General features: G+C 61.4%; 1 protein-coding gene across 2 annotated transcripts in view; it reads right to left on the bottom strand.

Annotated features, from left to right (window-relative positions):
* Positions 1 to 302: 302 nt before the first annotated feature.
* TP73 (tumor protein p73) overlaps positions 303 to 14,405 on the bottom strand; it is a 91,400-nt gene continuing 77,297 nt past the window's right edge. The window contains exons 5-14 of one of the 2 annotated variants that reach the window (XM_031663793.1): positions 13,117 to 13,303; positions 12,311 to 12,426; positions 9,412 to 9,521; positions 8,807 to 8,949; positions 8,401 to 8,489; positions 7,166 to 7,287; positions 6,491 to 6,639; positions 5,538 to 5,676; positions 5,059 to 5,152; positions 303 to 3,859 (exon numbers count right to left, since the gene is read on the bottom strand). In XM_031663793.1, coding sequence (XP_031519653.1) covers positions 3,527 to 3,859; positions 5,059 to 5,152; positions 5,538 to 5,676; positions 6,491 to 6,639; positions 7,166 to 7,287; positions 8,401 to 8,489; positions 8,807 to 8,949; positions 9,412 to 9,521; positions 12,311 to 12,426; positions 13,117 to 13,303 — 1,482 coding nt within the window. In that variant the 3' untranslated portion in view covers positions 303 to 3,526. The remainder of the gene's footprint in view (positions 3,860 to 5,058; positions 5,153 to 5,537; positions 5,677 to 6,490; positions 6,640 to 7,165; positions 7,288 to 8,400; positions 8,490 to 8,806; positions 8,950 to 9,411; positions 9,522 to 12,310; positions 12,427 to 13,116; positions 13,304 to 14,405) is intronic. The other variant, XM_021935355.2, reaches the window with a different exon arrangement.

Genomic DNA, 14,405 nt, shown 5'->3' with positions numbered 1-14,405 from the left:
CCCTGCTTGGCCTCGCTGAAGTCCAGAAAGCCTGGGCCCCACAGGGCTTGGATAAGGGCTCACGGGCCTGCACTTCAGGAGGCCTGAGAGGCCCAGTCAGTCCCATGAGGCTACTCGGCTTGGCCCGCAGCTCCTCCGAGGCACAGGGCAGAGGGACACCCCAGGGACCCATCAGACTCACGACACAGAGAAACGCAGGTGGGCTGCCGGGCCGGCCGCAGAGGCCACAGGCTTCCCGCCTGTGAGGAGCCGCCCTGTATGTCTGAGCCCCTCGGAGATGGAGGTTTAGTCATGAGAACCAGTCATTGGAACATACACTTTATTATGTTACAAAAACAAAAATTCCCACCGAAACACAGCTAAAAAAATAACACATTTTCCCACGATTACATTACCAAGAACAGCTGTCACGCCATTGGAGGGCGCCCGTTAATACTGCTCGGAGAAGCACCAGCCTACACGGACACACAGATGCGGTCGCGTGTCCACCCTAAAGCATTAAAGTGCTTTAACTGGGAACAGAGGAGTGGATGTTTGTGCGTTGGAGACACTGACTGTTCCGAGTGACAGGTGTCTCTGTGCCAGGATACTGCGAGTCGGGCCCCTGGGTACAGCAAGGGCTTCCCAGCAGCCCAGGCCTGGTGGGAACGCTGGGGGGATGGGGGAGAGTCGCTGTTTCTGACCAGAGTGACTCGGACGGACGTGAGCTGACCTGCCTGGTGAGCTCCTCCTGCCTGGCCTCTCTGAGCAGACTCAGGACCACTGCCCGTCCCCCTCAGCTCCAGGAGTGCCGGCAGCCTCCCTCCTACCCCTGCACTGCCGGGAAAACCATCTGCCTTCAAGATTTATTTGTTGATTTGTTTAGTTGTATAAAAAACATCGCTTAAAGGATTCTTGTTCCTGGGAATTTGCATTTTCTCCTAACCACGGCAAAGTCTCGACTCCGTTTACTTTCACAGCTGCTTCTCCAGCGCAAGGAGGCTGCGCGGGCTCGCTGTACAGGTGCAGCTGGGGCCATCTGGCTGCTCCGTGTTCTGACCGGCTTCTTGGACATCTGGCTGGGGTTCCAGTGACAGCTGCCCCTGGGCCTCTCCCTGCTCTGTGCCACCCACCCCCCCAGCAGCACACTACAGGGGCTCTTGGGACAGCCTCACTGGACTCGGCGCACAGGGAACATGCCTAAGAAACAACTCAACAACCCCCTGGAATTGCAGCGCATCTGTGCTGGGCTCGGGAACCCGAGTGTCGGGATGGGCCCCCGCCGCTCTAGAAGCGGAGCATGGGGCAGAGTGGGGCTTCAGGAGGTGGACTCGGGTAGCAGGTGCCCAGCCCCCAGGAGATGGGCGTGATGCCTGGGGCACGGGTCTTAGCCTTTCTGGCCTCAGCTTCCTCATCTACGAAATGGCAGTAAGATGGAGAGCTGAGGTGACATGCAGCTGGGGTGGCTGCGCCACCCTGGGAAAGCCCTGAGTCCGCTGCTGCTGCCCCTACTGACTGATGCCCTGGGTGTGGGCACCTTTCTAGGGAGATGGAACCTCAGAAGCTGAGCAACCAGAGCCTGCCCTTCGGCTAGAAGGAGCTAGAAAGAAGGGCCAGGCTCTCGCCCTGGCTGCAGCCAGATCCCCTGAGAGGCGGCAGTCCCGTTCTTGCTGCCCCCACAAACGTGCACCCAGGCGGCTGTGCTGTCACTGGCCCCCGGGGAGGTGGACAGTGGGGGAGAGGGACGCCTGCGTCTTCGTAGACCAGGCACCTGCGGCAACACCAGTCGCTGCTTTTAAATAAGGGGAGGCTGGTGACGGTGATGCCACTCAGCAAGATGGAGTCCTGATCTGGGGATGGGGGCTGTGTCTAACCTTGCTGTGCCCTGGGGGGCTTAACTGCTTCTGGGAGATGTTAGTGGGGGAAGCTCCTAGCCCTTAGGAGCTGATGCCACACATACCCTAGGCAGAGGGTGTGGAGCTGGCCGGGTCAGAAGGGGCCAAGCAGCCTGCACTCTGGGTGGTGTCTCAGCTTACGTGAGTGAGGCGGTCCTGCAGAATACAGTGTGCTGGGAGCAGAGGCCACTCCCAAGTCCAGCAGAGAGAGTCCCCAGCCCCCGGCACAGGCAAGATGCAGTCAGGGACATTCCCTGAAAATACACGGTGTTTCAGACGCAGTCACTTGGCTGCTCACCACTCTCCACTGGCCCACCTGCCTGGAATGAAGGGCCTTGTCACACCTGTGAGGCTCCCCGGGGGCTCCGGTTCCTTGTCCTGGAGCTGTGCTCCGGGATGGTCAAGCTCCAGCCACCAAGGCTCAGGCTGCTCCTCGTGGATGGAGGTGGCCCCAGCAGGGGACTCTGCAGACACTGCCTCCCTGGGGCCCACTAACTTCCTGGGGTGCTCCACGAAGGCCTAGACGCCCCCTGCACCTACCTCAGTCTGTTCCCTGACTGCTGCCGCCGCCCCCTGGAAAAGAAAGCAACGCCCTCTGGACCTCGCAGTGGTAGAGAAGGTGTCTGCGGCAAGGGAGGAGCTGCTCCCATGGCAGAGCGTTCCTGTGAATTTGCCCTTCCCAGCGTTCCCTCTAGGCTTCCTCCCCGCCCGGCCTTCCTGGGGAAAAGTCCCGCCCACCTGGCTTCTCACTCAGCTTCCGTAGCCCAGCTCATGGGTGCTAGGTTGAGCTGGAAAGGGAATGTTGAGAAAGAAAGTTAAAAAAAAAAAAAAAAAGCTGACCCACCATGTAGAAAAGGGTATCATTTTATCAAATATTGACAATTTCCCGTCCTCTAAGGACAGGCTGTCCCTTTCTGCCCAGGGTTCCCCAAGGAGAGGCGACTGTGGCCAGGCTGAGGGCACTGGCTGAGGCGGTACCAGATGCTTCCCACACCTGGGAGGGGTTGCACCTTCCCCAGTTTTCTCCAATTTCAGCAACACTTTGGTGGTGGTTAGGGGCAGGAAGGAGGCGGTCCTGCAGAATACAGTGTGCTGGGGGCAAAGGCCACTCCCAAGTCCAGCAGAGTGAGTCCCCAGCCCGTTAGGGACATTCCCTGAAAATACACGGTGTTTCAGACACAGTCGCTTGGCTCCTCACCACTCTCCAGGACCAAAAGATGTCGCAAAATACTTTTTGGCAGTCCACCAGCGAAGAGGATTCTTTCTTCTGGAAGGACCTTGCTTGATTGGCAGATGACAGAGTCTCTAGGATGAGGCCTGGAGGTCGGAGCTGACACTGCGGTCCCCACCCACGCCTGCCATGGAGCAGGCCCGGCAGTGGCAGGGCTGAGAGTGGGCCGGCCCCTGCCCCGCAAGCCCAGCGTTAGGGCAGCTCCAGAAGGTTCTGCAGGTGACTCAGGCTGTCCGCAGGCGGCTTTGGTGGCTGGGCCTCTCCTGGGGCCGGTGAGGTGCCTGGGGATGGGCCGGACCTTGCCTTTCCCCGGGCACAGCCTGGAGGCCCTGCCTCCGGAGGCAGTTTTGGACACAGGAAGGAGAGCGGAGGCGGCCTGCGTCTCTGCGCGGTGGCACAGGCTCTGGCCGGGCCCGGCCCCTCAGTGGATCTCGGCCTCCGTGAACTCCTCCTTGATGGGCTGCTTGCGGGCCTTGCAGTCGGGCAGGTCGAAGCCGAAGTCCGCCCACTCGTCGGGGCCGGCGCCGGGGCCGCCGCGGTTGGGGATGGTGATGGTGTGGCGCACGCGGAAGTGCACGGCCTCCATGACCCGCTGGCGCTGCAGCTCCCCGGAGCCGCCGATGGAGATGGCGGCCGCGTTGCTGGAGCGGAGCAGCTGCTGCGCGGCGCCGTAGTCGTGGCCCTGCTTCAGGTCCTGCAGGCCCCGCCAGATGGTCATGCGGTACTGCTCGGGGATCTTCAGGGCCCCCAGGTCCTGCGAGAGGCCGGCGCGTTAGGGGCAGGGGGCAGTGGGGACAGGGAGAGCAGGGAGGGCCGCCCTGGGCCTGGAGGTCTGGCCACACCACACCCCGGCCCCCGCACCCCTAACCAGAGTAAGCAGGAGAGGGGACGTGGGGGAGGGGGAGGGGGAGAGCCCATCAGGGCCCCTCCTGGCCTGTGTGGGGCCTGGGCCCTGACCTCGGAGCATTAGACATGGAGCTCCCTGAGCATCTATCTACCTGGCCCTGGGGGAGGAACTGCCTCCCAGCCTCAGGGCAGGGCCGTCCTTGGTCTCCATGTCCCTGCCCCCCCCCCCCCCCCCCCCCCGGAGCAGATCCCCAGCTCATCCATGAGCTCCCAGCACCCTCTAGGCACCACACGAAGCACACACATGCAGGGGAGGCAAGGGTTAACACGTGACCTGGAGCTGGCTCAGCGTACTGGAGACAGGCTGCAGGGAGGGCGGTTAGTGGACACAGACGAGGCCACCCTCTGCACGAGGGACAGTTAGGCTGAGCAGCTGGCCCCAGCTCACACTGACCCTCATCTCTGTCTGCAGCCCCAGGCTGGGGATGGTCTGGGAGGGGCCTTGGACCTGGGCTGCGGCACTGGCTGGGGTCGGGTTCCCAGCAGAGGGCTTGCTCTTCCTTGACTGACAGTGTCCTGTGGTTCACACTGTCCTAGGCTACGAGCAGGCTTTGTACACCGCTAGTCTCACTTAACCCAAAAATAAGCCGTGGCTGTTTAATCATGGTGCCTGCGATCAGCTCCCACAAGTGCCAAGAGCTATGTGGCCTCAGGTCAGGCGCTTGCCTTCCCTGGGTCCCCTTTCCTCCGGGTGTAAATGGCGCTGAACTGGACTGACACCCTCAGGGCCTTACATTCTTCTGTTCTTTGTGCCTTGGAAACAGCCCATCCCCTAAAATCAAAGGCACACTGGCTGCTGGGAGTCCGAAAAGGCCCAAATGACCAGTTCAGCATCCAGAGGCCTGGGCCTGTGTCCTGCGCCGCCAGCCGCCCGCCTGGCTGCGCCTGCCTGAGCTCTCAAGAGTCAAGTCATCACATCCACTTGCCCGTGGGAGAGGGTTTCCAAGTTTCCCAGCCACGAGAGCAAGGAAGAGAAGGCTCTTTGCCCTCTGGTCAGGGGCCCCTCCAGCTACTGCCTGTGCGGAGCGGGGGTCGCCCGGGCGTTACCTCGATGGTCAGGTTCTGCAGGTGGTAAATGCTCTGTAACCCCTGGGACGTGAAATACTCGATGCAGTTTGGACACCCCAATCCTGTTAAAAAACTGCAGAGAGAATTTGAGAAAGGAAGCAGCATTAGCTTCCGAGCACAGGGCTGTGCGAGCCCTCATCTCTGGGAGTGGCCTGGCTAGGGCAGAGACTGTCACTGTCTCCCTCCAGCCCACAGGTGGCCATGGCATCCCTCAGGGAGGGGACGTGCTCAGCTGGGGACAGGTCAGTGAAGACCCAGCTTTTGGTGTTTTTCCTCTAAGTGGACCATTTCCCCAGCATCTTTGATGCTCCTAGCCTGACTGCCCTCACCCGCCTGTCTGATCTGGGGTTGCAAGTGGTGAGCACACAGGGTGGGGCAGGGCAGCTGACATGGCCAGAAGGACAGAGGTGAACGGACAGGGTGACAGCGCATGCTCAGGCCCTCGGCAGCCCACACACCTGACGAGGCTGGGGTCGGCGTGGTAGGGGGGTGGCGGAGTGCAGTGGGACCCCGAGACCATGGACTGAGTGCTGTGGCTGCTGCTCATCTCGCCGTTGGCTGGCACTGCGTGGCCATGGTTGTTGAGCATCCCAGGGCCTGGGTGAGAGGCAGGTGGGGCATTCAGGGAAGCCAGGCCAGGCATCCAGGTGCAGGCTCCACCCAGGCTCCAGACACCTCTGGACACCAGGGGAGCCACCCCAAGGCCTGGCGATGTGATGCTTGGCATCGCCCCAGCCAGCTGGAGGCTTGAGCAAGGGCTGAACACCTGGGGCCCTGTCTCCTCTCCCCGCCTAGTAGGGACGGCGATGACTGTGCGCACAAGGCACTGGGTCATAAGGGCAATCACAGCTGGCACTGGAGTGCTCGCCGCATCCCGGGGCCTCAGGAAACACCCGGGGGGACTGGAGTGCTCGCCCATCCTGGGGCCTCAGGAAACACCTGGGGTGCTTGCTCGCAGCACTGGGAACATGCCTGGTCCTGCCCACATGAGGACCTTCCAGGGGAAGGGGGCCCAAACTCTATCCAGTGGAGCCCCCAGCTTGTGCTGGGGTCCCTGAAGAGGTCTTGCAGCATTTAATCCTCACAAGGAGTGAGCCTGGTACTTCTGTGGCCATTTGCCGATGGGGAAACAGGCTGTGTAATGTTAAGAGCCCTCCGCACGCTTCCTTGCCTGCCAAGAGGTGGTGCAGGTGTGTGGGTTCCACGCTCTTAACCATGCCCCCTCCACCTCCCACAGTCAGGAGTGGGCAGAGAGGGCTGTCCATGGCTGCCCAGAGGGTAGAACCGCTGGAAGGAGCCAGCCACAGACACACCTGCCCTGGGTCCGGAGCTGGGTGGAGTGCCCTGAGCCAGGTGCCCCCAGTGGGCCTCCCCGCCCTGCCCATGGGCCCCCACTGCCCAAGGGACTCACCCACAGGCCCCAGGTTGGGTGTAGCTGCCGAGCTGTGCGGGGGAGGCTGGCCCACCAGCTGGTTGACGGAGGGCAGCTTGTTCATGCCCCCGTGCACCTTGTTCATGGGCGAGAGGACCGGCCCATAGGATGGGGGCTGTAGGTGACTCCTGCTCAGAAGCAATGGCTTGCATGGGTGGGAAGCAAGGCAGCCTCGTGCCCACCAACCACCCACGCCCGCGATGCCCCCATGCTGCAAATGGGTGGAGACTCTGAGGTCAGAGAGTGGCTGAGGATGACCATGCACAGCCACTGGCCCTGCTCCTGAGAAGGACACTGGCCATGGCGGGGCCGGGTAGGCAGGGGGATGACCTGTGCCACTGGAATTGGCCTCTGGTCTTGGTGGGTCATGGTCACTCTGGCCACCCCTCCTGGCCTTTCCACCCAGCAGACATTTACAGGACCCCTCAGTGGCAGAGGCATAGCAAGGGCCATGGCCTAGGGTCCCAGGGCAGCCCCAAGTCCCACCAGGCTTCCTGGAGGAGGAGGTGTGGGGTGGGCCCCCTGAGCTCTGGACCCTGCTGCCTGTCCCTGGCAGATGATGCCTTCTGGAGGGGTTTCTGGTCCTCCTGGCCTTCTCCTGCAGGGTTGAGCCATGAGCTTCCCCACACCGATGGTGGGCTGGGGTTGACTCACGGCCTCTGTAGGAGCTGCTGCTGCTGCCGATAGGAGTCCACCAGCGGCTGCGGCACCAACTCCATCAGCTCCAGGCTCTCCTTCAGCTTCATCAGGATCTCGAAGTTCTCGCGGCCTCGCACCTGAGCACAGAGGAGCAGATGCTCTGCCCACATGCCCCAGACCCCCGCGGGAGGGAGGCGGGCGGCCGCAGCCTCAGGAGGACCTGGGCTTGGCAAAGCATCTGTCCTTTGTGGGGGTTCCCCGGCACCCCAGAGGCTCAGGATCCCCTGACCTTCTTTCCTCTTCCCAAGAAGCAGGTCTAATTAGAGTCCATGACTCGGTGGGCAGGTCTGTCCCCAAGAACCATGCCTGCTCCTTGTGGTCCCTAAGCCTCCCTCTTCCTCCCCCGCCAACAGATACTGTTTTGTTTTTTTTTTTTTTTAAAAAAACAAAACCAAGTATCTCTCTCTCTTCCTTTCTTTAGACAGAGTCTTGCTCTGTTGCCCAGGCTAGAGTGCAGTGCAGTGGCATCATCATAGCTCACTGCAGCCTCGGACTCCTGGGCTCAGGCAATCCTCCTGCCCTCAGGTGATCCTTCTGCCTCAGTCTTCTGAGTAGCTGGGACTACAGGTGCATGCCACCACCACACCCAGCTAATTTTTGTAGAGATGGGGTTCTCGCTATGTTGCCCACTTTGGTCTCAAACTCCTGGGCTCAAGTGATCCACCCGCCTTGGCCTCCCAAGATGCTGGGATTACAGGCGTGAGCCACCGCCCGCCAACTGGGGCTCATTCTGGAGCTCAAAAACCTGAAAGCTCACATCATGGAAGATGAATCCTCGCCAAGCCTGTGCCGATTTAATTCACCTGTTGGAGGCCACATGTGAGAGGCACACTCAGGGGGTCTATGGCCACGGGTCCTGGCCAATGGTAGCGTCCTGGATTCCTGCTGAACTTCTACCCCGGTGGACTCCGCACCACCCCACCTGTGCTATGTACACATGGCTTCATTGTAAATGGCATGACGCTGGGTTTTTGGGACTGAGGGGACTCTCAGGGATGCCCTGCAGTTGGGCCCTGCTGGTCTGGCTCTTGCAAGCAGGTTCTGCCCTCTGGACCCTCTCACGCAGGGCTGGGTGCCTCCCGCCCCCTCCACCATGGTCTCCAGGGTCTCTCCCCATGGCCCAGCCTGGGTTCAGCAGACGACAGAGGTGAGGCAGGTCTCCTGGCCGCTGTACGGGAGCACACACTCACCTGCAGGTAGTACGTGTCCTCGTCTCCGTGCCGCCGCTTCTTCACGCCGGGGCCCAGGGCGGGGACGGCAGGGGGGCTCTGCTTGAAGGCTGGAAGGCCAGGCAGGGCGGGTGGGGTGAGACCACCCTCCGGGAGGAGGAAGACCTGCCCCACCCTTGGGGCCAATAGATTCTTCAGGTGGGTCCAGTGGTGAGCAGCCCACAGGGATGGGCAAACCTGCAGTGCCCCCCAGGCCTGGACAGGCGACTTATTTGGGGGCTGCTCTCAGGCTCCGTCAGGGAGGATTCTGGGTCTGGGGGGCCGTTCGGGGGCTGGCCCTGTCCCTGGGGCACGGGCTCGCACTGTGTCCTGCCAGCGTGTCCCCTTCCCCTCCCACAGCATCCAGCTCCCCCCGCCGGCTGCTCACCGCGCTTGCCGGCAGCCCCATTCTTGGCGGAGCTCTCATTCAAGGCCTGCTGCTCCCGGTAGTGGTCCTCGTCGGCTTTTCGGTCGCGGCCAGGACAGGCGCAGATGCGGCCCTCAAAGGACCGGCGGCCCAGCACCTGCCCACTGTCGGGTGGGCACAGCCAGAATTGTGAGCTCAATCCTGCCCACCCTCAACCTGCCCACCTTCCCTGCCCACCTCGGACCCTGCAGGACCGGCCTGGCGAGCCCCTGAGTCACCGTGGAGCGCCCAGTGCCGGCAGCGCGTGTTCCCACCAGAGGGAGCCAGAGGACCTGGGCTTGGCAAAGCATCTGTCCCTTGTGGGGGTTCCCCGGCACCCCAGAGGCTCAAAGCTGGGAGGCTGCCCTGAGACCTCGCCCGCCCGGGACTCCCGCCTCCCTCCAGGGGCCCCGCTCCTGCCCAGGCAGGCCCTTCAGGCCAGAGGGCAGTTCCTTCCTCCAGCAGCACAGCCCAGTCTCTTCCCCGAGCTGGCCTCGGCATGCAGGTCTCCATGACAGCTCCCCTTCTCCCGCCAGCTGTGCCTGCCCAGCCCTGTCCCACCTCCGCCCCGTGCGCCCGGGACTCACTCCCGCGCCTCCAGGGTGATGATGATGAGGATGGGCCGTCGGTTCATGCCCCCCACGCAGCTGCTGTTACACATGAAGTTGTACAGGATGGTGGTGAATTCTGTCCCCACAGGCTGTGCATCCCGAGGTGCCTTCCACGCTCCATGTAAGTTCCTTCCTCCATCCTTCCACCTTCATTCCATCCACCCTCCATTCCTTCCATCCTTCCATCCATCCATATTCCATCCCTCCCTTCCATCCATCCACCAACCATCCATCCATCCATCCATCCACCCACCCCATCCATCCATCCATCCATCCATCCATCCACTCCCCCGCATTTATTATCTATCCATCTATCCAACCATCCATCCACGATCCATTCATCAATCCATCCACCCACCCACCCACCCACTCCATCCATCCATCCATCCATCCACTCCCCGCATTTATTATCTATCCATCTATCCAACCATCCATCCACCGCCACCCACCCACTCCCGTCCATCCATCCATCCGTCCATCCACCCACCCACCCACCCACCGCCTATCCGTCCATTCCTGTCCATCCATCCATTCCATTGTCCATCCACCATCCATCCATTCCATCCATCCATCCATCCATTGTCCATCCATCTATCCATCCATCCACCACCATCCGTTCCATCCAGTCCATCCATCCACCACTCCATCCATCCCTTCCATTCCGTCCATCCATCCATCCATTTGTCCATCCATCCATTTGTCCACCCGTCCATTCAGTCCATCCATCCATTCCACCACATCCTGCCATCCATTCCATTCCGTCCGTTGACCACCACCATCCATCCATCCACCATCCATTCCACCACCCATTCATCCATCCATTCCACCCATCCATTCCATTCCACCCCATCCATCCATCCACCCACTCCACCACCCCATTTGTCCGTCCTCCGTCCACCCACTTACCTACCATCCATCCATCCATCCATCCACCCACCCCAACCACCCCATCCATCCACCCACTCACCCCATCCACCCACCCATTCGTGAAGATCACTAAACACCAAGCACTGGGCTGGTTCTGGGTTCTGGGAGGGCTCAGACCTGGTCTCTGCTCTCAGAGCAGCACAGAGTCCTGCGGTCTGTTTGCCCCAAGCTTCTCCCCTGACACAGGCTGGAGGTTAAGCCCAGATGCTGGGTGTGAGTGTGTGTGCCTGCACAGATTTTGGGGGCCTATGTGTGTGTTGCATGCTGTGGGCTCATCTGGGCAGAAAGAGGAACCAGAGCTGTCCCCAGCGAACCCACCCCCAGCACACTCCCGTTTCCCAGGGATTTTGCAGTACAGCTGAGACATGAACCAAAAATCTGTTGTTTTTTTTTTGTTTTTTTTTTTTTTTGAGACGGAGTCTCGTTCCGTTGCCCAGACTGGAGTGTGGTGGCACAATCTAGGCTCACTGCAAGCTCCACCTCCCAGGTTCACACCATTTTCCTGCCTCAGCCTCCCGAGTAGCTGGGACTACAGGTGCCTGCCACCACGCCTGGCTAATTTTTTGTGTGTTTTTTAGTAGAGACGGGGTTTTACCATGTTAGCCAGGATGGTCTCGATCTCATGACCTTGTGAGCCGCCCACCTCGGCCTCCCAAAATGCTGGGATTACAGGCGTGAGCCACCGCGCCCAGCCATGAACCAAAACTCTTGATCAATGAGTATCCCCAGACCACAATGTGGGCAGTTTTCACATCACCCTGGGGACAAATACATAAGCCATTCGGGGTTTGGGAAAATCTTGGCCTTTCTCAGAACTGCTGTCACATGGCAGCCACCAGGGGGCGAGAGAGCTCTGCCTTCCTGGCAGGCCGGGGCAGGTGAGGGTGGGACATGGGTTTCAGGGAGCCCTCCTGGGCCCTGGTTCTGCTGACATAAGGGGCTGCTCTTAGAGGATGGTGGGATGGGGACCTCGAAGGGGGCCTGGGTACAGGGTAGAGGGTTGTGGAGGACCTGGAGACTGGGTACAGGGACAGGAGCCTGGGGTGTCCTGGGGGCCTGGTACAGGGATGGGACCTGGTGAGGGGGGCTGGGGCTGGGTACAGCGTGGAGCCTGGTCTCAGAACCAGGTACAGGGAAGGTGGAGGCCTGCCATTGCCTGCCTTTCCCTGGGGGCCTGGTACCTACTCCTCACCTGTTCTGCCTCTGCCCCACCATCCTGCAGCAACTTCAAACCCTCTGTTTCCCCCTACCCCAGCCTTTCACACCAGTTGGGCCCCACATCAGCTCCAGAATGGTGTCCCAGAAACTTCTGCTGCCTTTGGGCCAAAGGTCAAACCCCCCAGCCTCTCCGTGTCCCCTTCCCTCCAGCCTGCATGCCCCCCAGTTCCCTGCAGCCCCCACCCACATGGTGTCCAGCGGGGCCTCCCGGCTCTCCGCCCTGCTGACCAGCCTCAGCCTCCTGCAGGCCACCTCTTCTGGGCCCCTGGCCTGGCCTAGGAGTCTTTCCACCATCCCTCAATGCCCTTCGTAGAATCTGCCACCTCTTCAGGCACTGTTGCTGGTTCGGTTCTGTCCCAGCCAGACCAGAGTCTAAATGGGCAGGGACCTCCCATCTCCTGAATCCGTGTCTGGGAGCCCTAAGCCAGAAGCAGTGTTGGGCACCAACGGAGGGCAAGGCTGAAGACCCACCCCCCAGTATGGAGCTGGGCACACCGAGGCCCTGAGAGGGCCCGAGGCGGATGCGGGGCCAGAGCACCAGTGTGCACAGTGGGGCCTGTGTGGGTGAGGGAGTCCCTGACGCACACTTAACACAGAGCAGGGAGCCCCAGACAGACACCGCGGGATGGGCAGATCAGCCAATTGAGGAGGGACAGGGGCTGCCTCAGGGGACCGCACACCCCATACGGCTGACTGCAGGGCCCTGGGCACAGCCTGGCTCCCGGCCTACCTGTGGTGGCTCATAGGGCACCACGACGCTCTGCCTGCCGGTGACAGGGTCGTCCACATACTGCGAGAGATTATTTCCTTCCACACGGATGAGGTGGCTGGCTGGGGCAGACTGTCCTGCCGGGAGGGGGCAACACTTCAGAGGGGTGCACAGAGGTGCCCACCCAATGCCAGGTGCAGAGAGGTGCCCAGCCCTGTACCAGGCAGAGAGGTGCCCACCCCTGTCAGGTGCAGAGAGGTGCCCAGCCCGGTGCCAGGTTCAAAGAGGTGCCTGGCTCCATGCCAGGCACAGAGGTGCCCACCCGTGCCAGGCAGAGAGGTGCCCAGCCCTGTCAGGTGCAGAGAGGTGCCCAGCACTGTGCCAGGTGCATCGCAGCAGAACTGAGACCACCAGGCCCAGTCCATGGGCTTCCAGATGAGGCTCAGGCCGGCTGGCAGCCCTTGTGCCTGGGGATGCCTGCCCAGTGGCTCTGCTCCCTGATTCTCCTGCTAATCCATGGGGTAGCCCATAGGCCTTGCCAGGCACACTGGAGAGAGGGGCTATGGCACATAGGATCTCTGGGGCCCCAGAAGGCCGCTGCCCCTCAGACTCTGCCCAGACCACTTGCCCCTGCCCAGGAGCATGGGCCCCCCCAGGCCCCAGTCAGAACTGGGAAAAAGGGGGCTGGGGGAGGCACCGAAAGCCCTCCCCGGGGAATGCTAAGCCCATGCCATCAGCCCCACTCTCTCCCAGTTAGGCAGCCCCCAGCTGTGCTGTGCAGGATGCTGGGCAAAGTGCCACCGGAGGGGAGGACCTGGGGGCCTCACCTTCGTTGAAGTCCCTCCCGAGCTCGTGGTTGGGGCAGCGCTTCACGATGTCGGTCACGTGCTCCGCCTTCTTGTAGACAGGCATGGCCCGGATGGCGGTGCCCGGCGGTGGTGGGGTGGACACCTTGATCTGGATGGGGCACGTCTTGGCGATCTGGCAGTAGAGTTTCTTCAAGAGTGGGGAGTACTGGGGTGGGGGAGAGGGAGTAGGTGAGACTGGTGGTCCCAACTGCACCCCTGTCCAGGCCACCCCCCCCATCGGGAGCCACGTTCTCCCCACGGGAGCCCCCTCCACAAGCCCCCGATGAAGGCTGCCCCGAGCAGCCCCTCTGCTGAGTCCCTGCAGGTGTCTGTCCTTCGAGGTGCGAATCCAGGCACGGCTGCCCTGGCACCCACTCCACAGCCATTGGGTCATTTGGGCTCCATGACAGCAGGGGTGTGAGTGCCGGTGGCAGCCAGGTGGAGAGGCTTTAGGTTTATGGATGGGGACAAGAAAGGCCAGGAGAGCAAGGAGGGGCTGCTGGAGAGGGAGGGCAGGAATGGGGGCTGGGAGCCAGGCCTGCGGAAACCACGTCCCCGACTGTAGTGCTTTGAAGAGGTAGGTTTGCAGCTTTGAATCTGTTTTTAAGACCAGAGCTAGGCTTCTCTGGCATTTGCACAGAGCAGGTGGTTAGTGTGTGACGGGCTGGGTGCCCACAATGCATTCAAGCTTCCATAGAGAGCTCTGTGGGTTGGTGTGTGAGTGAAGGCCTGTGAAGGTGTGAAGGTCTCTTATGGCCTCAGCAGCCCTGGTGACTCTGACACCCTCTCCTGCTGGGGCCACCAAGTCTGAGCAGCTGAGCCAAGCCCCGGTATCCCCAGCTTGGGACTCGAGGAGCTAAAAGGTCTGTCCGGAGCCGACATGGGCCCTGCTATGGGAGGACTGGATGACATCCTTCCTGATCCAGCCCCTGCAGAGGCCTCCAGCATCCTTGCCCCACAGGGCCTGGCTGCCCATCTGAGGACCCAGGCCGGCCCTCATGAGTTCTAAAAGGGATCCCGCTGAGGCTGCTGCAGGGGCGTCCACTCACTTCCAAGCTGGCTGATTTGCCAAGTGTCTGGCTCCTGGGCACCTGCTGGGAGTCCTCATGCCCTCTCCCCACAGGGCCATCAGGAATGATCCCCGGTCTCCGGTTCAGAGAATGACTTCTGCTCCCACCCCATGCCCTCTGCGCCCCTCACCAGCCCCCGATGACTCAGAATCACAAGTCACTGCAGCCGCAAGTGCCCTGGAGAATGTCCCATCGCAC

Source organism: Papio anubis, chromosome 1 (genome assembly GCF_008728515.1).
Source record: "Papio anubis isolate 15944 chromosome 1, Panubis1.0, whole genome shotgun sequence".
Classification (NCBI taxonomy): Eukaryota; Metazoa; Chordata; class Mammalia; order Primates; family Cercopithecidae; genus Papio; species Papio anubis.
Note: the sequence above shows the minus strand (reverse complement) of the source record. Positions and strands in the feature narration are given on the sequence as shown.